At 42.2% G+C, this 26,805-nt stretch overlaps 1 protein-coding gene across 1 annotated transcript; it reads left to right on the forward strand.

Annotated features, from left to right (window-relative positions):
- Positions 1-10,773: 10,773 nt before the first annotated feature.
- Positions 10,774-26,639, forward strand: MED4 (mediator complex subunit 4). Its single transcript, XM_047756101.1, has 7 exons — positions 10,774-10,937; positions 17,480-17,546; positions 19,438-19,608; positions 21,491-21,548; positions 22,514-22,600; positions 23,955-24,086; positions 25,974-26,639. Exons 1-7 carry the CDS (start codon positions 10,810-10,812, stop codon positions 26,144-26,146), a joined length of 816 nt encoding a protein of 271 aa, XP_047612057.1. The 5' UTR covers positions 10,774-10,809; the 3' UTR covers positions 26,147-26,639.
- Positions 26,640-26,805: the final 166 nt, after the last annotated feature.

Here is a 26,805-nt window from a genome sequence, read left to right on the forward strand (position 1 = left end):
TGGATTGCCTGTTCATCCAGCAAATGAAGCTTTATTATGCATTTGTCTGGTCGAGAAGAGATAAAAAGCATGGATCAGACAGAGTGAAATGTGGCCAACGTTTGGCAAGAGCTTTCCAGGGAAAATAAAAGGTCTTAACAAAGAGTGGCTTGCAGGTTCAGATCTCCTAGGAGAGAGAATTTGGTGTCCATAATCGGACGTCTTCTATCAGGTGTTAGGTTCACAAAGTGGGCAGGCCACTTTCTGGAAGCCCAGCCCCTGAGGACAGGGAGTCACTGTGTTCACCGCTGGTGGGGGGGCTGCCCCAGGGGACTGGGGCGATCTGAAGACCAGACCTGGCCGAAGCCCAGCATGTCGGAGAGCAATGAGCTCTCCCAGAAGAGGGGAGGGCCAAGCCCCTGAGAGTCTGGAAACACAAAGGGGCCACTGTCGGTGCTGACGAGGACAAGAAACCCCCTGCAGCCTCCTGCTTTTACTCCAACATTGAGCAGTAAACTCATCTCTATGCCTTTACTAGTAAAAATCTGGCCAGTTTCAGAATCAGGTAACATGAGTTCGGATGCATTTGAAAGTCAGGAGATAAATGGGAAGGGACAAAGGTGTAGTTACATCAAGAAGGCTACCTGGGCTGGGAATTTGGTGGTTTTGAGGGGGATTCAGTTCTTTATTTCCTGGCATGTCAATGTTTATCTCTTTTCCTTTGTGGGGGAGGGTGAGGATGCGGGCGTGTTACAGTGACTCATTTGCACACTGGGTCAGGCAGTCCTTTCGGGATTGTGATAACCATTTAGAAACAAGGTGAAGGCAATCTGAAGCCAATTTTGCCAATCGAACTATAGTGTTTCGCTCATAAGGTGTTTTTCTAAATTAAATCAAATCAGTACACATTTGCCAAGCACCTGCCTGTCAAGTGAGAGGCTAATGCACAATAATGAACGGGGTTTGAAATGCAAGGAAACGAAAAGCAAACCAGCAGCCTAGAGATTATGGTTAATCTTTTCCGAATTGTCTCCACCGAGTTAGAGACGGTAAGTGAACTAACTTACTAACAGTCAAAAAGGAGACTTTTCCTGGGAAAGCTCCCTCAAGATAGCCAAAACACATATTTTGATTTGGGAGAAAACAGAAGTTAAAATGAATGAAAAAACCTTCACATTCAGATGCTAGGTTAAGTCAAATAACCTCAAGAAAAGTCCTGAACATTTGCTATGTGGTAGGTACGGGTTTTATGAAATTAAAAACCTGTGGCTGGCATTCATGAGCGCAAATTTAAATATATATTATTCTGTGAAAAATAGGCATTACACTGTGCAAAAAAAAAAAATGTTCATTTGTCCTCAAACCTCTTTTTTGTTGTTGTTATTGTTGTTTAGGGATGCTAGATGGAGAGAAATTTAAAAATTGTTGTATCTGAAGTCCATGAGTTTGTCAGTCTGTCATGGGTCTTTGTGCATCAAATGAAGAAATGTGGACAGAGTGATGGTATAGCAGGTGGATTTATATGGTTGATTGTCAATACCCCAGCAGCAGTGATGAATTAATTGATGGCTGCTGCATCCTAGAAGGTTCTTGAAGGCACCAAAGCTATTGGGCTAATTGAAATACCACATATCATTGTTTTGGCGTTGTATGGACTTCACCCCACCAACACTAGTTAAGAAAAGCAGGAAAGGACATTGCGAGTGCATGTAATTCACTGACTCCTCCAGTTTCGTTAAATTCTGTCCTTCAATCAGATTAGGCCACCAGAAGTCCAGGCATTCGGTCTTCTAGTGGCTCCTGGGGCACGCTGAATTAGCCTCTCAAAAAATGGCTTCACTGGCCCCAGAGGACTCTGGGAGGCAAGGCTTCCAGTAAAAAAAAAAAAAAAAAAAAAGGTTAGAAAAACTACTGGATGTGAGGGAACTGTTAGAAAAATAAATGGAGAAGTTCCTGTCATGGCTCAGGGGTAATGAAATCAGCCATTATCCGTGAGGATGTGGGTTCGATCCCTGGCCTTGCTCAGTGGGTTAAGGATATGGCATTGCTGTGAGCTGTGGTGTAGGTCACAGATGTGGCTTGGATCCTGAGTTGCCGTAGCTGTGGTGTAGGCCGGCAACTGTAGCTCTTATTCGACCCCTAGCCTGGGAACCTCCATATGCCGTGGGAAGTGGCTCTAGAAAGCAACACAACTAAACAAAACCTTCTGGCACTGGCACTGGCACTGCAGCAGTCCAGGTAGCTGCTGTGGTGTGGCCTAAAGAGAGAGAGAGGAATAGAAATACTAGAAAAACCAAACAGTGTATAGGAAGGAAATTACAATAATAATATTCTACTTGGTTCTGCCTTGAGCCACAATTACCCAGGTTACAATATTGTAAACATGGTTGAACGCTTGAATATGGTTTAAGGGGAATTCATTTGAAAAAACATCAATAATTTTTAAAATAAACTTATTAGCATAGTTTCATATTTATAGAAAAAAATTGTGTCATAGAGAGACTTCTCATATACTCTAGTTTCCTCTGTTATGAATCTTATATTAGTATGGGACATTTGTCACAATTAATGAACGAATTTTGATGCGTCACTGTTAACTCAAGTCCATACCTTTCCAGATTTTCTTAGTTTTTACCTGGTGTTCTCTTTCTGTTCCATGATTCCTCCTGGATAGCACCTTACGTTTAGTTGTCAGGTCTCCTTAGGCTCCTCAGACTTTTCTCGGTTTTGATGATCTTGATTTTTTTTTTTTGTCTTTTTGCTATTTCTTGGGCCGCTCCCGCGGCATATGGAGGTTCCCAGGCTAGGGGTCGAATCGGAGCTGTAGCCACCGGCCTACGCCAGAGCCACAGCAACGCGGGATCCGAGCCGTGTCTGCAACCTACACCACAGCTCACAGCAACGCCGGATCCTTAACCCACTGAGCAAGGGCAGGGACCGAACCCGCAACCTCATGGTTCCTAGTCGGATTCGTTAACCACTGCGCCATGACGGGAACTCCTGATCTTGATATTTTTGAGGAGTACGTGTTCTTTTGCAGAATGTTCCTGGGATGGGATTTGTCTGATGAGGCTGTGGGTTTGGAGGAAGATCCGAGGTGAAATGCCATTTTATCACACTGTGCACATCCTGTCAAGGGCATTTACTTGACTCATGACTGTGGATGTCGACCTCGATCACCTGCTGAAGCAGGTTTTTCAGGCTTCTCCCCCGTGAGGTTCTCCTCCCACCCCTTTCCATGCTGTCCTCTCTGGAAGTAAGTTACAGCAGGCAGCGTACACGCACGGAACGGGGAGACCCACACAGACAACCTGGAATTCCTCACGAGGGCTTTGTCTCTTCTCCCTGGTTTATTTACCTACTCAGTCATTTTTTTACATCAGTATGGACTCATGGATATTTATTTTATATTTGAGGTTATAAGCCAGTACTATGCTACTTATTTTATTACTGTGGCTGTGGCATAGATTGGCAACTGCAGCTCTGATTTGACCCCTAGCTTTCAAATTGTTCTAGCTTTCACCACGGGGAGCCCTTTCAGTTGGCCCCTCGGACCCTTTGACATAACCCCATCTTCGTCGAAGTTTTCTTTTCTTTTTAGCACCTCCTTCCATGCTGGAACTACAAGATGCTTCAGTTTCATCTTGTATATGTTTCCTGTCCTCGTGCTAGAATCAGCCATTTCTCCAGGGAGCCCTTGTTCCTGTTAACGAAGAATGGTATTAGAAACCAAGAACCAGAGTTCCCGTCGTGGCGCAGTGGTTAACGAATCCGACTAGGAGCCATGAGGTTGCGGGTTCGATCCCTGGCCTTGCTCAGTGGGTTAACGATCCGGCGTTGCCGTGAGCTGTGGTGTAGGTTGCAGACACGGCTCGGATCCCGCGTTGCTGTGGCTCTGGCGTAGGCCTGTGGCTACAGCTCCAATTGGACCCCTAGCCTGGGAACCTCCATATGCCGCGGGAGCGGCCCAAGAAATAGCAAAAAGACAAGAAAAAAAAAAAAGAAACCAAGAACCAAGAGCTAGATCCTACGTGGGGCTTGTTGCCACCAGCGGGCAGGGGTCATTTCTTCTGGGTCCTCTTAGCTGACAGATCAAGGAAATATATGTGTGTGTACTAATCAGTGTACACACACGCACACACATATGAATATTTCTATTGGTAACCATCGGCATCTCTATTAAGTAAACACAAATTCATACCAATGTGCCCAGCTCTAATCCATTACCTGGTCATCCTAGCCCTCCAGCCTGGCTTGTCCGTAACCTCTTTTCCAACAGTGAGAAGCCTGGTTCCCACATCTGCCATCTATTTACTGAATTGTTCAGTCCCAGTAGATGTGTAAGTGACTTCAGAATTGCTAACCCATATGCCCTTGAGAAACAACTTTATCAACTAAACTATGGTGTTTACAGACTGTTTATTTGGTCTTTAGTCTTACAAATGAAAGTTTTACTAAGATCAGCACTTTTTATACTCACCCCCTTCAGTGAGGTTGCTTCATTTATATTATGCGTTTATAACATACTTAGATGATTTTTATCACATTCTTCATGGGATCTCCCAACCTCCCAAATGATTTTTTTTCCCCTTTTTGCTTTTTCTAGGGCCGCTGCCATGGCACATGGAGGTTCCCAGGCTAGGGGTCAAATTGGAGCCGTAGCCACCGGCCTACGCCAGAGCCACAGCAATGCCAGTTCTGAGCCATATCTGCAACCTACACCACAGCTCGCGGCAACGCCAGATCCTTAACCCACCGAGCGAGGCCAGGGATCAAACCTGCAACCTCATGGTTCCTAGTCGGATTCGTTAACCACTGAGCCACAATGGGAACTCCCCAAATGATTTTTTAAAATCTACATATATTAAGCTTCACTCTTTGTGCTGCAAATTTCTACATGTTTTTACAAATGCATAATGTTGTGTAACCACCATTACAATATACAAAATTGTTTCATCACCTGAAAAATCCTCTGTGCTTCACCTTCTCCACTCTCCCACCTCCTGAGCCCTTGGCAACCCCGTATCTGTCTACCATCTCTATAGTTTTGCCTTTTTCAGAATATGATTTAAATGGAACCACACAGTGTGTAGTCTTCTCAGACTGGCTTCTTTCACTTAGCACTATGCATTTAAGATTCCTCCTTGTCATTGCATGATGTGATAGCTCATTCCTTTTTATTGATGAATGCTATTCCATTATATGGATATACTCATATTCATTTGTCTATTTTATTACTTATCCGACCTTTTGAAAGACAGATTGGTTGCTTTCCAAAACATTTTTTTTTTTTGGTCCTTTTTAGGGCCACATCCGCAGCATATGGAGGTTCCCAGGCTAGGGATCTAATCGGAGCTGTAGCCACCAGCCTATACCACAGCCACGGCAGTGCAGGATCCGAGCCGCATCTGTGACCTACACCACACTCACTGCAACACTGGATCCTTAACCCACTGAGTGAGGCCAGGGATTGAACCCTCGACCTCATGGTTCCTAGTCGGATTTGTTTCCACTGTGCCACGACCGGAACTCCCCAAAAGAATTTTTTAAATAAATTGCAAACTGAAAATGACTTGGGAGAATGACATGACTTCCAAAAAAGTTACTCTAACCACTACGATGCATTAGGAGAAACAGAGCAGTTATAATGTTAGTTGCCATAAAACAGAGTGTAGTGGTGAAGAACACACCTCCCTGGGGCATGTGACCTAGTTTGTGAATAGGAATAGTAATTGTACCTATAGTGGCTTAAACAGTGGCTCAGAAGACATTAGTTATTATTATAACTTATAATAATATTTTCACATATCAAGTAGCAAGCACTTTGTGTACATTGTTTTATGCCTTCCAACAATTTTTTTTTTTTCTTTTTAGGGCCGCACTTGTGGCAAGTGGAAGTTCCCAGGCTAGGGGTGGAATCGGAGCTGTAGCTGCCAGCCTACACCAAGCTCACAGCAACGCGGGATCCAAGCCATGTCTGCAACCTACACCACAGTTCATGACAACACCAGATCCTTAACCCACTGATCGAGGCCAGGGATTGAACCTGCATCCCTACGGATCCTAGTCAGGTTTGTTAACCGCTGAGCCACAAAGGGAACTCTAGCACACTTTCAAAGAGGCGTAATCATCCCCATTTTACAGATGGAGAACCTGAAAGGCAGAGACCATACATCAACCTGAACTGAGATCATATTACAAAGGCTCTAATCTTCTAACTTTCCTGCAGTGGTTCTTGAGAGCATAAGGAAAGTCCCCTTTTATTCAGCCCTCGGCAGATAATCTTCACTGCATGAAGCGGCCACACTGCATAAAGGACAGACTAGGATGTGAAAGAGACAACAGATGAGGGTGATGAAGGATCTGAATCTTTAAAGATGAATTTTTGTTTTTGTTGTTTATAATTATTTTTATAATGAAGAAACATTTCAACAAATAAGTTAAGAAAAGCTTGAGTGATGGATGTTAACAAAATTTATTGTGGTATTCATTTTGTAGCATATATGTATACCTAACCATTATGTTATATACTTTAAGGTATATATATACTATATACCACACGGCGCAGGCACAGCCCTAAGAAGAAAGAAAAAAAAAAAATCGAAGTTGCTGCCCTAAAACCCAACAACTTAGTGGGAACCTGCCCTTACCCACCTCCCCCCACCCCAGAGGCTTTTTGAGAGGGGATTTATGGTACGGAAACCATAGATGGTGATTTTCCGCATCAGAGCGTGATCCTGAATTGAGTGTTATTTGGGGACTAGGGGCCCTTAGGCCTGTGCTTTGAGGTAGTCTCAAGGGTTTTTGATTCTTAAAGAAGGAGTTAATTAATGTAGTGGGCCTGTTTTTTCTTTTTTTTATTCAGTGATTTTTATTTTTCCATTATAGTTGATTTACAGTGTTCTGTCAATTTCTACTGTACAGCAAAGTGACCCAGTCATACATGTATATGCACATTTTTTTCTCACATTATCCTCCATCATGTTCCTTCACAAGTGACTGGATATAGTTCCCTGTGCTGTACAGCAGGATCTCATTGCTTCCACTCCAAATGCAATAGTTTGCATCTATTAAACCCAAACTCCCAGTCCATCCCACTTCCCCCCACTTTTGCAACCACAAGTCTGTTCTCCAAGTCCATGAGTTTCTTTTTAGTGGAACGGTTCGTTTGTGCCATAGATTAGATTCCAGATATAAGTGATATCATGTGGTATTTGTCTTTCTCTTTCTGACTTACTTCACACTTAGTATGAGAGTCTCTAGTTCCAGCCATGTAAGTGCAAATGGCATTATTTTGTTCTTTTTCATGGCTCAGTAGTATTCCATTATATATATATATATATATATATATATATATATATATATATATATATATACCACATCTTCTTAATCCATTCATCTGTCAATGGACATTTAGGTTGTTTCCATGTCTTGGCTATTGTGAATAGTGATGCAATGAGCATACAGGTGCGTGTGTCTCTTTCAAGGAAAGTTTTATCTGGATACATGCCCAAGAGTGGGATTACTGGGTCATATAGTCGTTCTATATTTAGTAGTTTTCTGAGGTACCTCCATGCTGTTTTCCATAGTGGTCATACCAACTTACATTCCTGCCACCAGTGTAGGAGGGTTCCCTTTTCTCCATACCCTCTCCAGTATTTATTTGTTAACTTGTTAATGACAGCCATTCTGACTGGTGTGAGGTGGTATCTCACTGTAGTTTTGATTTGCATTTCACTAATAATCAGTGATGTTGAGCATTTTGTCATGTGCTTGTTGGCCATTTGTATATCTTCTTTGGAGAAATGTCTGTTCAGGTCTTCTGTCCATTTTTCAGTTGGGTTGTTTTTTTGTTTGTTTGTTTGTTTGTTTTCCTGTTGAGTTGTATAAGTTGGTTGTATATTTTAGAGATTAAGCCCTTGTCAGTTGCATTGTTCGAAACTATTTTCTCCCATCCCGTAGGTTGTCTTTTTGTTTTTTTTAATGGTTTCCTTTGCTGTGCAGAAGCTTGTCAGTTTGATTAGGTTCCATTGGTTTATTTTTGCTTTTATCTGTTTTCTTTTTTTTAGTGCCTGACTACTAGAATAGAAATGCTTGAGTTTGATTCTTCACCCACCCTTGATGGAAACTGACTTGGAACATACTTTGGGAACTGGCTAGGGGAAGGAGCTTCAGAACAGAGGCTTGGAGGACATAGTGTTTCACAGAGTTCTTGTGGTGCAATGGGTTAAGAATCTGACTACAGAAGCTCAGGTCATGTGGAGGCTCAGGTTAAACAATCCCTAGTCCTGTGCAGTAGGTTAAAGGAGCGAGTGTTGCTGCAGCTGTGGGGTAGATCTCAGTTGCTGCTCAGGTTCAATGCCTGGCCTGGGAACTTCCATGTGCCATCAGTGTGGCCATAAAATTAAAAAATGAAAAATAGTGTTTCTTGAGTTATAAGGTACCAGGGCCAATGCCCACTACTGCACTGCTGATATTCCTTTTTTTTTTTTTTTGTCTTTTTGCCATTTTTCTTGGGCCGCTCCCGCGGCATATGGAGGTTCCCAGGCTCGGGGTCGAATCGGAGCTGTAGCCGCCGGCCTATGCCAGAGCCACAGCAACGTGGGATCCAAGCCGCGTCTGCCACCTACACCACAGTTCACAGCAATGCCGGATCCTTAACCCACTGAGCGAGGCCAGGGATCGAACCCACAACCTCATGGTTCCTAGTCGGATTCGTCAACCACTGAGCCACCATGGGAACTCCTGAATATTCCATTTTTTGGTTGAAGATGCTATAAATATTTGAAGTTGCTTTTAAGAATCTTCGGGAGGGAGTTCCTGTCATGGTGCAGCAGAAATGAATCCAACTAGGAACCATGAGGTTGCAGGCTTGATCCCTGGCCTTGCTCAGTGGGTTAAGAATCTGGTGTTGCCGTGAGATGATGTGTAGGTGGCAGACGCAGCTCGAATCTGATGTGGTATAGGCTGGCAGTTACCAACTGGACCCCTAGCCTGGGAACCTCCATATGCCATGGGTACGGCCCTAAAAAGCAAAGCAAAAAAAAAAAAAAGAATCTTCAGGAGACTATGGACAGAAATCATTGAAAATAAGACTTTACCAGTTAGAGGCAAAACTATAGATAACTACAGTTTGTTTTCAGTTTCTGATGATTTCAGCATCTCTGTCAACAACAAATCCAATAATAGTTATTGGTACCCACCGTGTTTCAGACAGTATTCTGAGACTGGGGCTAGGTCTTTGAGAAGTTCCAAGAGACTTTGCCCTCATGGAGTTTACATCCTAGTGGAAGAGACAATTAGCAGAACACACATCAACTGACTTAGGTGAAATGTTAGAAGATGACAAATGCTGTAGGAAAAAATGAAGAGCTGGGTAAAGGTGGCGGAAGGTGGGGGTGAGACGGCAGTCGTAAACAAGGTGGCCAGGGTGGAGGTCCCGAAGAAAGTGCAGTTTGTGTCCCAAGAGCAGATGGCCTTGTGACTTTCTGGGGGGCAACCCATGAAGGCAGGGAGAACAGCAGTGCCAACGCCCTAAGGCAGGAGCGTCCTGGTGCTTGAGAACCAGAATGGCTGTAGCCGAATGAACGAAGGGGTGTGACTACAGAAAGGCCAGAGGATGCTGGTGTTGGTGAAATAGAGTTTCAACTAAAGAACAACCCCCCTTGGCTAAGAAGGCAGCTGCAGGCCTTTCCGGCTATGCTCATCACTATACCACCCTTCTTGTAATAATGTAACAACTGTGTGCCCTATGTCCAAGCCAGCAGCCCTGCTAATCAGGTACCCAGCATTGCTTATCAGTTCTGCTTCTGTAACCTTGCTTGCTCAGTTTCTTAGGGAGGAACACTGTCTGCCTGGGGATGGGGGAGGTCCGGGATGCTTACATGGAAAAATCAAGACCTTGTAGTGTATAAAAGTTACTGAGAACAAAGACCTGGTGCTCAGACTCTGGAGGTGACTCCTCTGAGCCCGCACCGGTGCTGAATAAACCTTGCTTTTCCACATCTCCGAGTGCTGTTTGTCTCCTTCCGTTGCCACGGTTTTTGCAGTTTCCGCAACATTGGTAGCACAACAATATGAATATATCTAATTCCAGTGAATTGTACACTTACACACCATTAACACAGTAATTTTATGCTGAATGCATCTGACCACAGAAAAAAAAATTAAAGAAAATAAGGATTACATTTCCTGTCCTAAAGAGCTCATAGCCTCCCTGAGAGCCCGAACAGAGGGTGGAAATAGCATTATGGGAACGCAGACTAAACAGCGGTAAATCCAGTAGGTCCCTGGCCCATTGCTCAAAGACACTGACACAAGACGCAGGCCATTATGTAATTCCCACAAATGCCCTTGAGCAGGAGTTCCCACTGTGGCACAGCCCAACAGTATCAGGGGCATCTCTGCAGCACTGGGACGTGGGTTTGATCCCCAGCTGGCACAGTGGGTTACAGGATCCAGCTATTGGTAGGTCACAAATGTATCTCGGATTTGATCCTTGGCCCAGGAACTCAGTATGCCCGCGAGGCGGCCAAAAAAAGGAAAAAACAAACAAACTCCACTGAACAGCTGCTTGAATAAGCTAAGGTGCTGGAAACCTGACCGCGTTGGGCCCCCACTTCTGGGTTTGGCCCTCGCTCGCGGGTTGGACCCAAGAAGCCCTCGCTAGCCCAGCAGATGGCGCCGGCGCCTACAAGACACCTCCAGGCGCGCAGGGGGCGCTCTGGCCCGGCCTCTACCTCGCCTCTGTGACCCTTCCTTCCGCCCGCGGACCGACACTCTTCTTTAGAGCGCAGCTGCGCACGCGCCGGCTGTTAGTGTGTTGGGAGAATGGCGGCGTCTTCAAGCGGCGAGAAGGAGAAGGAGCGGTCGGGCGTTGGCGGTTTCGGAGCGGCGAGCGGCAACAGCACTCGCGAGCGGCTGCTTTCTGCGCTGGAAGACCTAGAGGTCTTGTCCAGGTGAGGCCGTCGCCTGGGGGCCTGGCTGGAGCTGGGCCGGGAGCATTGACTCAGGCTGGTTCCTGGGTCTCGGCGGGGAGGGCCGCACTCCGGGACCGCGGCGCGCGCTTCCGAGGCAGTGCGCGAGGTTCGTGGACGTAGGCCCGCATCCCTCGGGGACTCGCCGGCATTCCCGCCCCACCCCCGTAGAGGACATTTTAATACTGCCAGTGACTCTGGAACCCCAGACTGTCAGAATCGTAGGGACCTTAGAGGTCGCCGGGAGAGTCCCTTCGTCCACCGGCCTTCGACAGACATGTAAGGAGACGGTCCCGAGGGAGACTAGATACCGACGTAGACGAGCCCAGTGTCCGGGGTAGACAGACGTGTGAACAGTAACTGTGGCGCGGAGCCTGTTTGGATTGAAGGCTGCTGCAGCAGGGGCGGTAGGCGTCTGTCCCCCTTGTCGTCAGGGCAGGCTCCCTGGAGAAAGGAATGCACTCTCTAGAGGAAGTTAATTCAGACTCTTTAGCTTAGAATGTCCAGCAAGGGCATTCACCCTGTTAATCCATCCTGTTGTTGCTGCACTTCTCAGCCCTCCAATAATATCCTTTATTCCAGCCTCGGTGAACTGCTTCCCAGCTTCCTTTTCTTCCGTGCGTTTCCACTCCACCTCCAACCTGATTCATTTATCCTCCAGAATCCTTCCTGTTCAAGTGTCCCTTTTTCTGTAATCAGCGTTCTAAATCTTACTATATACAGGCACACCTTGTTACACTTTATTGCACTTTGCACATATTGCATTTTTTACAAATTGAAGGTTTGTGACAACCATGTGTCAATTAAGTCTGTTGGTACCATTTTTCCGTCAGCATTATTTTTTAAATTAATGCTGTTTTCTTTAATGTATAATTGTTTTTTAGACATAATGCCATGGCACACTTAATAGGCTACAGTATAGTGTAAACGTAACTTTTATATGCACTGAAAAACCAAAAACTGAGTCACTTTATTGTGGTAGTCACATCATTGCATTGATGTGGAAAACTGAACCTGAAGTATCTCTGAGGTATGTCTGTAATTGTATTATCTGATCTACTAATAATCACATTTTTATCTTTGCTGTGAGTTCAGGCCTTGCCATACATGGCAAGCATTACTTACCAGAGTCCTTGGTCAATGTGATACCAAATGATGTTTTAATATACTAAGTAACCTGATGCTAAAAATCTAAAAACACATAGACACCAGAAGTTAAATAGCTTATGTGTTTAATTCACTGTTTAGGCTATTAGATTGAAATACCGCGTAGTGACAAAAAGGACACGTGGAATTTTGGCAGTCAGTACAGTGAACAAGGAACTCATGGGCGTAAGACAGCAATCTTAATGTTTCCTCTGTGTAAATGTTCACACAGATTAATTCATGTGCTATTTCCTTCATGTTGATTCACTTCCTGGCTTGTGGAGAATTTGTCAGCTTCTTTTAGTTAATCCTATCAGCATGATTTCTTAGTAAAAAGACCCTGGCGAGACTGAGTTCTCCGAGTATGAGGTTTTCAGTTAAATCATTCAAGTATCCGAGTTCCTGTCGTGACGCAGAGGAAAGGAATCTGACTAGGAACCATAAGGTTGCGGGTTCGATCCCTGGCCTCGCTCAGTGGGTTAAGGATCTGGTGTTGCCGTGAGCTGTGGTGTAGGTCGAAGACATGGCTCAGATCCTGGTTGCTGTGGCTGTGGTGTAGGCCAGCGGCTACAGCTCTCATTCGACCCCTAACCTGGGAACCTCCACATGCTGCAGGTGTGGCCCTAAAAAAACAAAAAATAAATAAATAGATGGGACCAACTGTCAAATGATGAGTGTAAAATTAGTCAAGTAAAAAATGTTCCTTATAATTTCTTCGTTTTGACCAACTATGTGATGTAGATGGCAGCAATTAATTTTTCTATGAATGTGTTGACTTTGTGAAGAAGTGATACCTCTCTTGGGAAGTAGTGGATGCTGGGTTTTGAGTAGAAATTGAAATTTGAAATATGATCATTTTAAATCTTTGCCTTGGTTTATTCGGTGAACTGTTACTTCTCACCCTTCTAATCTGGAACCCAGTAAATTCATTTCTTTTCTCTGCTTTACTTGCAGAGTAACCGTAGTATATATTTCATATTCACCAAGTTCAGGAACTGTTTCTGAGCCTGCCCTTCCAGGATAACGGTCTTTGAGAATGTCTTTTGACACTGAACAACCCTGAAGTCAAATCTTTCCATCTTGCCTCTGGATTGATTGGCTCCTGGGTTGGGTATCTGAGGTGTGTTTACCTGATGCCCTCAGCACCTGGAGGAGTGCATATCCACATTTTTTTTTAATCGTTTTATTTTTTTTATTTTTATTTTTTGCCATTTCTTGGGCCACTCTTGTGGCATATGGAGGTTCCCAGGCTAGGGGTCAAATTAGAGCTGTAGCTGCCAGCCTACGTCAGAGCCACAGCAACGCCAGAGCCACAGCAACGCGGGATCCGAGCCGAGTCTGCGACTTACACCACAGCTCACGGCAACGCCAGATCGTTAACCCACTGAGCAAGGGCAGGGACCGAACCCGCAACCTCATGGTTCCTAGTCGGATTCGTTAACCACTGCGCCACGACGGGAACTCCTATATCCACATTTGATTCCTGATTTTTGAGTGTAGCATTATCTGTTTGATGAAGTGTATTTACCTACTGAAGTTTTGGATCTTCATTTAAATTTTCCTCAAGAACCTCAGTGTTTCAGAAACTTCTTCAGCTTTCCTGTTGCATCACTTGGGGTGCTGAGTTCTGTTTTGCTTCCTCTAAAAGAAGCAAAACAGAAAAAGAAGTTCTGTTTCCCATTCGCCACAAATGCCAAAAAGACTTGGATTTCTTGTTAATTTGTACTCCTCATTGAATCTGTTGACAGATTGGTGATAGGCTTCTTGAGAAGCTTTGCTGCCTGTGGTAATAATCATTGTCTTAGAAGTTTGTTTTTTCTTTTCTCTGATTTTCTTTCTTTTTTTTTTTTAAATAGGATTTTTTTTTTGTCTTTTGTCTTTTTTGTTGTTGTTGTTGCTATTTCTTGAGCCACTCCCGCAGCATATGGAGGTTCCCAGGCTAGGGGTTGAATCGGAGCTGTAGCCACCGGCCTATGCCAGAGCCACAGCAACGCGGGATCCGAGCCGAGTCTGAGACCTACACCACAGCTCATGGCAACGCCGGATGGTTAACCCACTGAGCAAGGGCAGGGACCGAACCCGCAACCTCATGGTTCCTAGTCGGATTCGTTAACCACTGCGCCACAACGGGAACTCCATTTTTTTTGGACTTTTTTAGGGCTGCATCCACGGCACATGGAGGTTCCCAGGCTAAGGGTCTAATCGGAGCTGTAGCTGCCATCCTATCCCACAGCCACAGCAACGCCAGATCTGAGCTGTGTCTGAGACCTATACCATAGCTGACAGCAATGCCAGATCCCTAACCCACTGAGCGAGGCCAGGGATCGAACCCACAACCTCATGGTTCCTAGTTGGATTCGTTTCTGCTGATCCACAACAGGAACTCTTAAAAAGTTGTTCTTAATCTGTTTGTAACTCAGAACTCACTGTGGAACGGAAGCCTTGAGGTTTCCCCACCAGTCTGTTAATTGTTGACCTGAAATAATGTACCACCAGTACTACAGATCTAGCCTCTGTGTGAGTTACACGTGTGTGGAAATGTGGGCAAGCCTTCTTCTACTTGATAAGCCAGGAAATCGGCTGCTTCCTCTACAGCAACTCAGGGCTCTCTTCCTCTCCTGTAACCAGGGACAGGGCATGCAGGCTCCTTCAGCCTCCCTTCACCCTTGGGGAGGACAGAGGCTTCTGCTTGGTCCACACAGCGAACAGCACTGAACCCACAGACCTCTCCCTCCTTGAGCTCTCCTGCCTAAGGCAAGCCCTTGTGGGGTTTTCTGTTGATTTAGTCTCCCAGATTCACAAGAAAGGCAGAAGAAATCTCCTTCGACTTCTCCCACTGGGCCCCTGACCCCTGACCAGGGTTCCTTCCCCCCACAGAAACCAGCTTTTATTCAGACCAGGGCTTCTCAATGGTCACCATCTCATTAATGGTATAGAAAAGAGCTAATATAATGTGTTGTTTATAAAATGTCTACTTAATCCATTAGCAAGTCCTGTTAGCTCTGCTTCCAATATACATCCTAAATCCGTCTGTTTCCGCATTTCCATTACTGAAGCCTAGTGGCTAGGACTTACTCATCTGCCTGGGACACTACAAAAACTGTCTAACTTGATTCCTCTTCTTAGCCCTCTTACAACCTGATCTCTAGGTAGCTCAGCAGTTGTTTAAAAATGTAACTCAGGTCATTTCCCTTCCCTGTTATAAATGATCCAGTGGCTTCTCTTTGCACCTAGAATGAACTACTAATCCTTTACCCTGACCTGCAAGGCCCTGCACAGTCCAGCCCTCCCTTCCTCCCTTGTCCTTTCTTTCTTTAAATTTTTTTATTTTTATTTTTTTGGTCTTTCTGCCTTTTCTAGGGCCGCTCCTGAGGCATATGGAGGTTCCCAGGCTAGGGGTCTAATTGGAGCTGTAGCCACTGCCTATGCCAGAGCCCAGCAATGTGGGATCCGAGCCGCATCTGCAGCCTACACCACAGCTCATGGCAACGCTGGATCCTTAACCCACTGAGCAAGGCCAGGGATCGAACCGGCAAGCTTATGGTTCCTAGTTAGATTTGTTAACCACTGAGCCATGATGGGAATTCCCCCTTGTCTCTTTTTTTTCTTCTTTCCCCCTGCCTATGGCATACAGCAGTTCCTGGGCCAGGGATCAAACCCACACCACAGCAGTGACAATGCTGAGCCCTCAACCACTGGGCCATCAGGGAACTCCCCCTCTCTCTCCTTTATATCCTGCTCCCTGTTGCCTGCTCTCTTCTAGCCACATTTCCTCAAACCCACCTTTGGACCAATGAACTAGCTGTGTTTTTTACCAGGCGTTCTTTTCTCATAGATTTCATGGCTGACTTATCTTGTTTAATTCATGTTTTACTTCAGAGATATTCCCTTAGAGAAATCCTCCCTGACCACTCAGTGTAAGTCAGTGACACTCCCTGATAGGACTCTATTTAATTTTCTTCCTAACACTTATTGCTCTGATTTTACTTAAATATGTTCTTACTTTTATAACCCAAACGTCTAGAAAATGCCTGGCACATAATAGGCACCCAAGAAAATTTTCATTCCCATACCCAACTTTTTTCATACTAATTAATGCATACATAACAGTGGGGGAGGTGGTAGTGGAGAGGGTTAGGGCCATCCGGTAAAATAGCCCCAGGCCAGTGAGAGGAAGGTGCAAGGTAGAAATATAAAGGTGAAAATGGCATGGCAGCCATGGAGAAGGTACAAACCCCGGAGCTGACTAGTAGTGTCAGGTAGCTGATTGTGAAGCTGTCCTCTCCTGGATAATTTTTTTTTTTCTTTAGGGCCATACCCGCGGCATATGGAAGTTCCCAGGCTAGGAGTCCAGTTGGAGCCGCAGCTGCTGGCCTACACCACAGCCATAGCAATGGGGGAATCCCAGCCGAATCTGCAACCTACACTGCACCTCACGGCAACACTGGATCCTTAACCAGCTGTGTGAGGCCAGGGATCAAACCTGCATCCTCATGGAGACTGTCAGGTTTTTAACCTGCTGAACCACAGTGGAACTGCTTGGATAATTTCTGAATTAATCCCATCCATCAACAGTTTTGAAACTAATGTATAGGTATTACTGCTATTATATTTTTTTTCCCTGATCATTCTACTATTAGCATATTTAAAAAATGAGCATTCTAGAAATATATGATTTATAATGTGTATTCTTAGCTGATACCTCTTTGGTTAATTTAAAAATTTGCAGGCCAGAAGTTCTCTGCCACAGCTGCTCAGTTCGGCCCTTATAGTGGGAAAGCAGCAGCCCTAAGCAGCGTGTAAATGAAGGAGCCTGACTGTCTTCCAAGAGAAGTTATCTGCAAAAACCAGAGATGTGCTGGATTAGGCCTCTGGACCCCTTGCGCAGGCGTTTTTCTTGCATAAGCACTGACAGTGCATTGTCTGCAGTTTCTACTTTGGTTTCTTTAAAGGTGAAATGAGAACTTCGACACTGACCCTGCAGTCTCAGGGAAGGCTCTTGCTGAGTTCTTATGGCTCGCCTTCCCCCAGTTCATTATAGTTACCCTTTGCAAACCGCTGCTGAGATTTTTATAGAATCAGTTCTTCCTACTCACAGTCATACTTCATTGGTATTTATGTAATCGATATTAGTTCATATAATTACAGTTATAAGTAAAACTCGAGTAAATGGGTCTGGTAACAAACACACCTGAGTCTTGGTGAGAATGCATGCTTACTGGTGAAAGCTCAAGTCCACAGTCAGAGGGGCCTGTGGGGCAGTAAGTCTGAGTACTCAGCTTGCTGTGGGTACCGTGAATCCAGCAACTCAGGTGGAGATCAGGGAAGAGAGCCTCTGTTGTATTTACCTTGCACACTTTTTTGGTTTTGTTTTCTAGAGAACTTATAGAAATGCTGGCAATTTCAAGAAACCAAAAGTTGTTACAATCTGGAGAGGAGAACCAGGTAAGTAGTTTCTTTTTGAATTAAAAACAAAAACCTCCAACATTGCTGCAGTTTTCCTGTTTATATTTACTTTGTGTGAGAACAGGAAAACCAGAACCTATTAAATTATTAGTTGTAGCTTTTAAAGTGATACTTTCTTTACATCATTTATGTAAGATATAACTGACATTTAACATTGTATTAGTTTAAATCATAATGATTTAATGTCATTGCAGAATGATTGTCATAGTAAGTTTAGTCACCTTACGTAAATTTTTTTATGATAAGAACTTTTTAAATTGCAGGGGAAGTGGCACCTTTTCATGTACCCATTGGTAATTTGTATGTCTTCACGAAAATATCTATTCAGTTCCTTTGCACATTTTAAAAGAACTTTTAAAGTCAGTAAGATTTACTCTCAGCAACTTTCAAATTTACAATACTGTGTTCTAAATTACAGTCACCATGCTTACACTACATTTCCAGAACTTAATTAATCTTATTGCTGGGAGTTTGTACCTTTTGACCACTTCATCCATTTTGCTGCCTTCCCCCTGGCTTCCAGCAACCATCAGTCTGATCTTTTTTCTCTGTTTGGCTCTTCTAGATTCCACATATGAAGTCATACAGTATTTGTCTTTCTCTGCCTAACTTATTTAACATAATATCCTCAAGGTCCATCCATGTTATCCCAGATGCCAAGATTTCCTTCTCGTATGTGGCTGAATAATGATATTCCTGTGTGTGTGTGTGTGTGTGTGTGTAGATCTACACATTTCTTTGTCCATTGATCCACTGATGGACACTAAGATTGTTTCCCTGTCTTGGCTGTTGTAAATAATGCTGCATTGAACATGGAGGTGCAGATATCTTTTCAAAATAGTGACTCGAGTTCCTTTGTGGCACAGCGGGTTAGGTATCTGGTATTGTCACTTCAGCGGCCCGGAGTTGCTGCTGTGGTATGGGTTCAATCCCTGGCCCAGAAACTTTCTCATGCTGCAGGTATGGCCAAAACAATAAAATAAAAAAAAAATAGTGGTTTCATTTCTTTGGATAAATACTCAGGAGTAGAATTTCTGGACCATATGGTAGTTCTGTTTTTAATTTTTTAAGTAATCTATACCTTTAATGGAAGGTTTTCTGTGGTAGTTGCACTAATTTAGATTCCCACCAACAATAGGACTAAGGGTTCTGTTTTCCCCACATCCTCTCCAACACTTATCTCTTGTCTTTCTGATGATGGTTTTAACTGCTGCAGTGGTCTCTTTTTTTTTATGATTTTTATTTTTTCCATTATAGTTGGTTTACAGTGTACAATTTCTACTGTACAGCAAAGTGACCCAGTCAAACATACGTATATATACATTTTTTTTCTGACGTTATCCTCCACCATGTTCCGTCGCAAGTGACTAGATACAGTCCTCTTCTAGACAGCAGGATCTCATTGCTCATCCATTCCAAAGGCAGCAGTTACAGTGCAGTGGTTTTGATTTGCATTTCCCTGATGATTAGCAATACTGAGTACCTTTTCATGTGTTTTTGGCTATTTGTATATCTTTGGAGAATTGTCTGTTCAGTTCCTGGTGTCAACTAAAATCATCTCAAATAAATTATATCTTCCCTGGGAAATGAATAGACCTGCTTATTTTGGCATATTGCTAGTTTTGAAAGATTTGTTCTATTTTGTATGAAGGAATAGCATATAATTAGAAAAAATAGATAATCTTGATGTTAATTGGTTTTCTAAAATAATCATAGGTAGGCTATTTTTATTCGTAGCAATGATTAGAAATAATACTTAGGAGGTGTTAAAATTTTACAGACTAGTCAGTTCACATGTGGATTCTTTGTTTTATTGGAATGTAGTTTTTCAGTATTCTGTTATCTGCTTTAATCAGCTATTATCTGACAGGTCCTGGAGTTGTTAATTCACAGAGATGGGGAATTTCAAGAACTAATGAAATTAGCACTTAATCAGGGGAAAATTCATCATGAAATGCAACTTTTAGAAAAAGAAGTAGAAAAGAGAGACAGTGATATTCAGCAACTACAAAAACAGCTAAAGGAAGCAGAACAGATACTGGTAAGTGGGTAGAGACTGTTTCTTAATGTAAAAAGGGGTATTACTTACTCTCTGAAAAATAAATCTTTTATCAGTATTTTGAAGTGGTAGAAAAACTTGAATTTCCAAGTCTAAAAGTGACAACTACTTTCAGAGAGTCTCTCTTACGTATTACCTTTTCATTATTTTCATTATTTAGTTATTTAAAGATTTCTTAAGATTAAATTAATAGAAATGAGAAGTTTTATTTGTATCTTGTCCTGATGTAAATGTTCATTTATTAATATTGTAAATCTTTACTTCAATTTTAGAAATATCTTGAAATCAGTAAAAATACATACCAGTTTTATAACTTGATTAAAATTAACATCAGTTTATTTATTTTAGTCTTCCATCCCAAACTGGATAGAATTTGGATTTATGTCAAGGACTCCAGTTTTTCCATTCTTGTTCTTGGCTACTATTTCAAAGAGACAGTTAATTTGCTATTATTTGCTCAGTTTTTTTTTTTTTTTAACTAAATACTAAAATGCAATTGTTATTTGGTGATATTACATGAAGAGTGGAGCTTGATTCTCATATGGACCAGACATTGCTGGCTATTCTCTAGATTAGATCTCCAAAAGTGTTGTTATTGAGTTAAAGACTGAACACAAAGACCATAAAAGACTGAATTTTATGTTTTAGATAATAGCAACTAACATTTATTAAAAGCCCTTGTGCACCAGGGCCTGTGCTTTTGCATTTTTATTTGTATTATCTCAATCTTCTTAACAATTACATGAGGTCAGTATCATTACTCTGTTTCACAGAAGGAGAAATTATGATTTTAAATGAATACCTACCTTGCCCAAGAGGGTAAAAGTAGAGAGATGGAACTTAAACCTAGATCTCTCTGACTCCATACCCGCCCCCCCTTTTTAGGGCTACACCCACAGTATGTGGAGGTTCCCAGGCTAGGGGTTGAATCAGAGCTATGCTGCCGGCCTACACTACAGCTCACGGCAATGCTGGATCCTTAACCCACTGAGTGAGGCCAGGGATCGCACCCGCAACCTCATGGTTTCTAGTCGGATTTGTTTCCACTGCGCCACAACGGGAATTCCTCTGACTCCATACTCTTACCCACTGTGTCATAGTGCTAAGTTAACTTCATTTTACCCTTAGTTAGCCTTTGCCCAGGGGTTGGTGGGAGAAGGAGTTCACTATTAGTCATTAAGTATGGAGGTAAGGTGACATATAAATGAATGAGATGATCAGTCCAAGAATGTATCTTGTAAACTAGGGGAAAAAGTGTCTTTGGTACTGGTCGCAGGAATAGGGTGCTTTGGAGGTGGTACGTGGTCTGTTTTCTGCATGCTTATGGTAGAAGACAAAGGAAAAATGGTATTAATCTAATTTACATTTTGTTTCTAACCACTAGTTTGTGAATGGAGACTACTTCACGAGTATAATGTTTATTTTTTTTTTCTCTTGACTATATAACTTAGGTAAATGCTATCCAAGTGGTGTTTCATAAATGACAAGGAATTCCTGTTGTGGCTCAGGGTGTTAAGAACCCAGCTAGTATCCTTGAGGATGCGGGTTTGATCCCTGGCCTTGCTCAGTGGGTTATGGATCCCGCACTGATGGGAGCTGCGGCATAGGTCTCAGACGCGGCTCCCATCTGATGTGGCTGTGGTGTAGGCCCGCAGCTCCAACTCCAGTTCAACCCCTAGCCTGGGAACTTCCATATGCTGATGGTGTGGCCATAAAAAGAAAAAAAAAAAGACAAATTGTGGGGCTTTCCCAAATTTTGCGTATTGTTCCTCTGTGATAAATGATTTTGTGAATTAAGCCAAAAACTGGGCTTGGTATCGTCTTGAATAATCCATATTTCTTTTTTTAATGTTTAATTAATTAGGCAACAGCTGTTTACCAAGCAAAAGAGAAACTCAAGTCAATAGAAAAAGCAAGAAAAGGTTAGTATGGTGGGAACACTGAATGACTTGCTGAAAAATCCAAGAGACTGACTCAGAGAGTGTTACTGGTAGTCATCTGCTGCTATTGAAAAAGCTTCAATAAATTCTCATTGTGAAGTGCCTCCTGTGTCACAGTGCTGTGCTGGGCATTGCTAGGGAACCCCTTCCTGTTGTAAGAAGCAATAATGCAGGTTATGGCTATTACCCAAATGTGCACTAGAGACAATGGGTTTTTTAAATTTTGGGGAGAAAATAAGGGCTGGAAGCAAATGGGACTTGAGTTGAATCTTGAAAGATAGGACAGAGAATGAAAGCATCCACTGGACAGCTGGAGTGGGGCTAGGTATGGCCGTGAAGTCAGAACTAGGTATGGCTTTGTGATGTGCACACATTTAGTGGTGGTTCTGGAAGCTCAGCATGCCTTCTTATCCTGTTCTGCTTCTTTCTTTAAAAGGCTTCAATTTTGGATCTTTTAGTTTGCACACTAAAAGTCATAATTATAATGAAAACTTCGGTTACTTGCTTTTAATGATATGTAGGTATGATTTACATCTAACTTTCCTATTTTAGATTAACTACTGTTAATGTTTGGTCTGTGCTCTTCCAGATTTTTCTTAGATGTATAATAGATGTGTAACAAGAACAATACAAAAACATAGGTACATATGTTCTACAATAAAAGCCAGGTCATGCTATACATATTATTTAGTAGCTTACTTTTTCCATCTAATGAATGTATTGTAAAACCTTTCTACATAGATCCTCTTAGGGTTTTAGGGTCAGTAAGCAAATAGTCAAGTGGTGTAGGGTGCTCTCGTTTTTAACAATATACATATTATCATTAGGGAAGGTAGGGAACACAGATTGTCCTGTTTTCAGATAATTTCTGACTGTGATGTGTGCTTTCATGAACTTGTATGTTTACTAGACAGAAACACTGTAGCTTTCTGCTCTTGACTCCTCAGGTGCTATCTCCTCTGAAGAAATCATTAAGTACGCACATAGGATTAGTGCAAGTAACGCTGTGTGTGCCCCACTGACCTGGGTCCCAGGTAAAACGAATTCTCTTTTTAGCAGATATATGTGGTTGGAAAATTCTTAGGTGATTGTACACAAAAATAGGAAAAAATATTTAAATAGAGGATGCATTTATCCTTAGAAATATGTGACATATTTCTAAATCTTTAGTGTCTCATAAGTGATAATATAGGCCATGGGTTTTATGAGTATGGTTCTACAGAAAGCTATGGACACTAGAACTGTTTCCTTCCTTTTGTAAAAAAAAAAAAAAAAAGTTAATAATTTAAAAAATACAGAAGAATATGTGATTCTAAAGCTATGCATTTGTTTATTCATTTATTTTATTTAATTTTTGGTCTTTTTAGGGCCGCACCTGCAGCACATGGAAGTTCTCAGGCTAGGGGTCGAATTGGAGCTGGAAGCTGCCAGCCTACACCAAGCTCACAGCAACACCAGATCCTTAACCCACTGAGCAAGGCCAGGGATCAAACCCGAGTCCTCATGGATACCAGTCAGGTTCATTACTGCTTAGCCACAATGGGAACTCCCTAAAGCTGTAGATTTATATGCCTGTAAAACCCAGGCTGGCCAGAAGCCAGCTTTTTCAACTCAGTAGGATTTCTACAAGGATTCTAGCCTGGGAAACAGTCTCAACTTGTGGGTGATAAAGATGAAACGCTAGACACCCAATGGCAGACACACAGGACTGGAAAGAGCTGGAGTAGTCAGCAGCAGCAGAGAGGAACAGACTGCACATAGAGTGACAGGAGATAAAACATTTCTACGCCAGAGACCTAAGGGGGAGCCACAGCCTTGTGGCCACGAGGAATGGAAGGGAGTCACCCCGATGCGGGTGTTCACCACACCCTAAGCACTAGGGTGGCTACAGCTTTTGAGGGTAACCTGGAGTTGGGGAGAAAATATGACCAAAAAGTTGGTCCATATCTGGCCAAGTTTTCATCAGCCCAAAAGTACTGTGTGCTTTCATGACTGGGAATGAACAGTTTTGGCTCCCGATACCACACTAGGAAGTTATAGAAATTAGAATTAGTCTTTTAAGTGACAAGATCATAGAGGCAGAGAAAGGTTTTAATTGAGAAGAATCAAGACTGTAATTTTCTTTATCATTTTGGAATGTTTGCTAAAATGATAAGACTTTTTCACATAGAGAGTATATTATTGTGAAGATATAAAGAAGAAATAAAAATGCATGCATTTAAAATTTTACTGTTAACGTTCTTAATAACAATTGATGATGGCCTTCACATTCCAAAATGGAAAATGTGGCTTGAGTTTTTTATAGTGAACCAAGGAGAATTAATATTTTAGAGAAGGTGTTTCTGCATATTTTTTGTATGTGATTGACTTAAAAACACTATTTTTTAGGGGACCCACGGAGGCCATATCCTACTGATTTGGAGATGAGAAGTGGATTACTGGGTCAAATGAATAATCCTTCCACTAATGGAGTGAACGGTCATTTACCAGGAGACGCACTTGCAGCAGGCAGGCTGCCAGGTAAGTTAACCAGAATAAGGCTTTCACACTTGTTTTTGTAGACGTCATGATGACGACAGATAAACGGCTGTTGAACAAGTTTGAGGGTCTGGACCCAGCTCATTTTAGTAGCTAGGTTCTCCAACTGCTCTCTACTTTCTAACAGCTTAAAGATTGTTCTAAATGGAGGTTATTATGAAGTTAGAAGAAACTGAATTTTTTTCTCATTTATTAATGTGTCATTTTCCTCCGGCATTAGACTTCTCAGTAACTAAGCCCTAAACTTAGCTTTTTAAAATGAAACATGCTTTATAAACAGAGTAATATGTATGTTCAGTTTAAGGAATACCAAGTGAACACTCTTGTGAATAACCCTCAAATTTACAAAGTGAATAACAAAGCTTTTTATGGACTTTTTTATAACTAAATAGAATGTCATTTTTGTGAGACTCATACTGAGCTTCACCCTTCCTCAGGCTTCACATACAGGTTTGTACTGTTGTTATATTTTACCTTCCCTATCTTTCATTTTTTTTTTTGGCGACTTGTTTTATTTTTGACCTGGCAGAATATTTTTAAAGTTTTTTTTAAAAGCATGAAAAAATTGCTTTTTTGAGCAATTACTTTTAGTATTTTACATATTTCATTTATTCCCGTTTTTTGTTTGTTTATTTCTTTTAGGGCCACACCTGTGGCATATGGAGTTTCCCAGGCTAGGGGTCTAATCGGAGCTGTTGCTGCTGGCCTATGCCACGGCCACAGCCATGCCAGATCTGAGCTGTGTCTGTGACCTACACCACAGCTCATGGCAACGCCAGATCCTTAACCTGCTGAGCAAGGCCAGGGAACGAACAAGCAACCTCATGGTTCCTAGTTGGATTGTTTCCACTGTGCCATGACGGGAACTCCCCCCTGTATTTTTAACGTTGTTATAAATGCTCTAGATAATGCATGACATTTCATTGTAAGGCTGTCCCTATGTTATTAAAAATGCTTTTTATAAGCACCATTTTTGTTAATTATTCAAGGTGTAAACTGAGAACTCATTGGGCATTAGTTTCCCTTGGAATCACATTTTTCATTGTGACTGTACCATATCATATGACATAAGCCACTCACAATCCAGGCAGGAGGCAGAAACCACACCAGCAGTATGAACAAGGGAAATTTAAAGAATTACTGACTAGTAACAATACACTAACTACTGGACGGTAAAGAGAACTGTATTTTTTTGGTCTGTTTTTAGGGCTGCATTTGGAGCATTTAGCAGCATATGGAGGTTCCCAGGCTAGGGGTTGAATCTGAGCTGTAGCTGCTGGCCTATACCACAGCCACACCAGATCTGAGCTGAGTCTGTGACCTACACCACAGCTCACAGCAACACTGAATCCTTAACCCACTGAGTGAGGCCAGGGGTTGAACCTGTATCCTCATGGATACTAGTCAGATTCATTTTCTCTGGGCCATGATGGGAACTCCAAGAACTGTATTTTTCAAATGCAGTAATAATAGATACAGGGCCCCCTTTTTAGTATAGTATATATATTAGCTGTTTATATCATGAGGGAATATATGGAGAGTAGTATATATGACCTATTATATGTGCTTAAATATATACAGACATATGAAATATTTGGAAATTGTGAATGTCTTGTGAAAGGAAAATTAATGGCAGTTGACTATGAATAGTGGCTATAGTAAAGTGTGATTAAAAAAAAAATAAACCACAGATTGTGGTTACTAAAACATCACATTTTTCCCTTGATATATTTGATCTTCATTAATTTGGTCAAATGCGTATTTAGACTTTAGCCTTAAAAATTTACTACATTTTATTTGCATGAAGGAAAGAGTAACTAAGAAGTAAATTGAGTTGAAATGTTCTCACATGGGCTTTCTTTTCTTCAGATGTTCTTGCCCCCCAGTATCCGTGGCAGTCAAATGATATGGCAATGAATATGTTACCACCAAATCACAGTAATGACTTTTTGTTGGAGCCTCCAGGGCACAATAAAGAAAATGAAGATGACGTAGAGGTCATGTCAACAGACTCCTCAAGCAGTAGCAGTGACTCTGATTAAAGAAAATATGAGAAAAAAAGCATACAGCATTGAATATTATAGAAATCGGCTTCTTAAACAGCAGCAAACCTTTAAAAAGCCAGGTGATACTGGCTGTAGTGAAAGTGTGCCATTGTTAAAAATTATTGTGGACTTTTTGAAGCCAAAAATCATGGTTTCATTTCTGAACCACCAGGGGAATAGAGAAAAACAAAATTTACCGTTGGAATAAAAAGATTAGTCAGTTCAGTGCCATCTTAGTTGGAGTTGTACATAGTAGTTCTGGAAATAAGATTTGAGGGACATGACCCATGTACATCACTAATAGACCTCTTGGAATTACTTTGAAAAGCGTAAACAAAAGGCAGTAGATCGCTGAAAGTGCAACATAGCTCAGAGTAACAGGAAACTCATTTGAAAGTGAAGGCTGTTACAGGAGAACTTGCCTCAATTTGTACTGTTTGTAATTACTGTATTTTTTGTAAATAAATTAACTCACTTGTTTGGAATTTTACCACTGTATCTCAAATCAAATTGTTGTGTACATACTTACCTGTACATCTTTACAACCACTCATCCAAAACCCTTGGGTCTCAATGTTTCCCAGAATTTGGGTTTTAAAAAATACTCTGGGAGTTCCTGTTGTGGCTCAGTGGAAAGGAATCTAACTAGGAACCATG

This window comes from Phacochoerus africanus, chromosome 13 (assembly GCF_016906955.1).
Source record: "Phacochoerus africanus isolate WHEZ1 chromosome 13, ROS_Pafr_v1, whole genome shotgun sequence".
Taxonomy (NCBI): domain Eukaryota; kingdom Metazoa; phylum Chordata; class Mammalia; order Artiodactyla; family Suidae; genus Phacochoerus; species Phacochoerus africanus.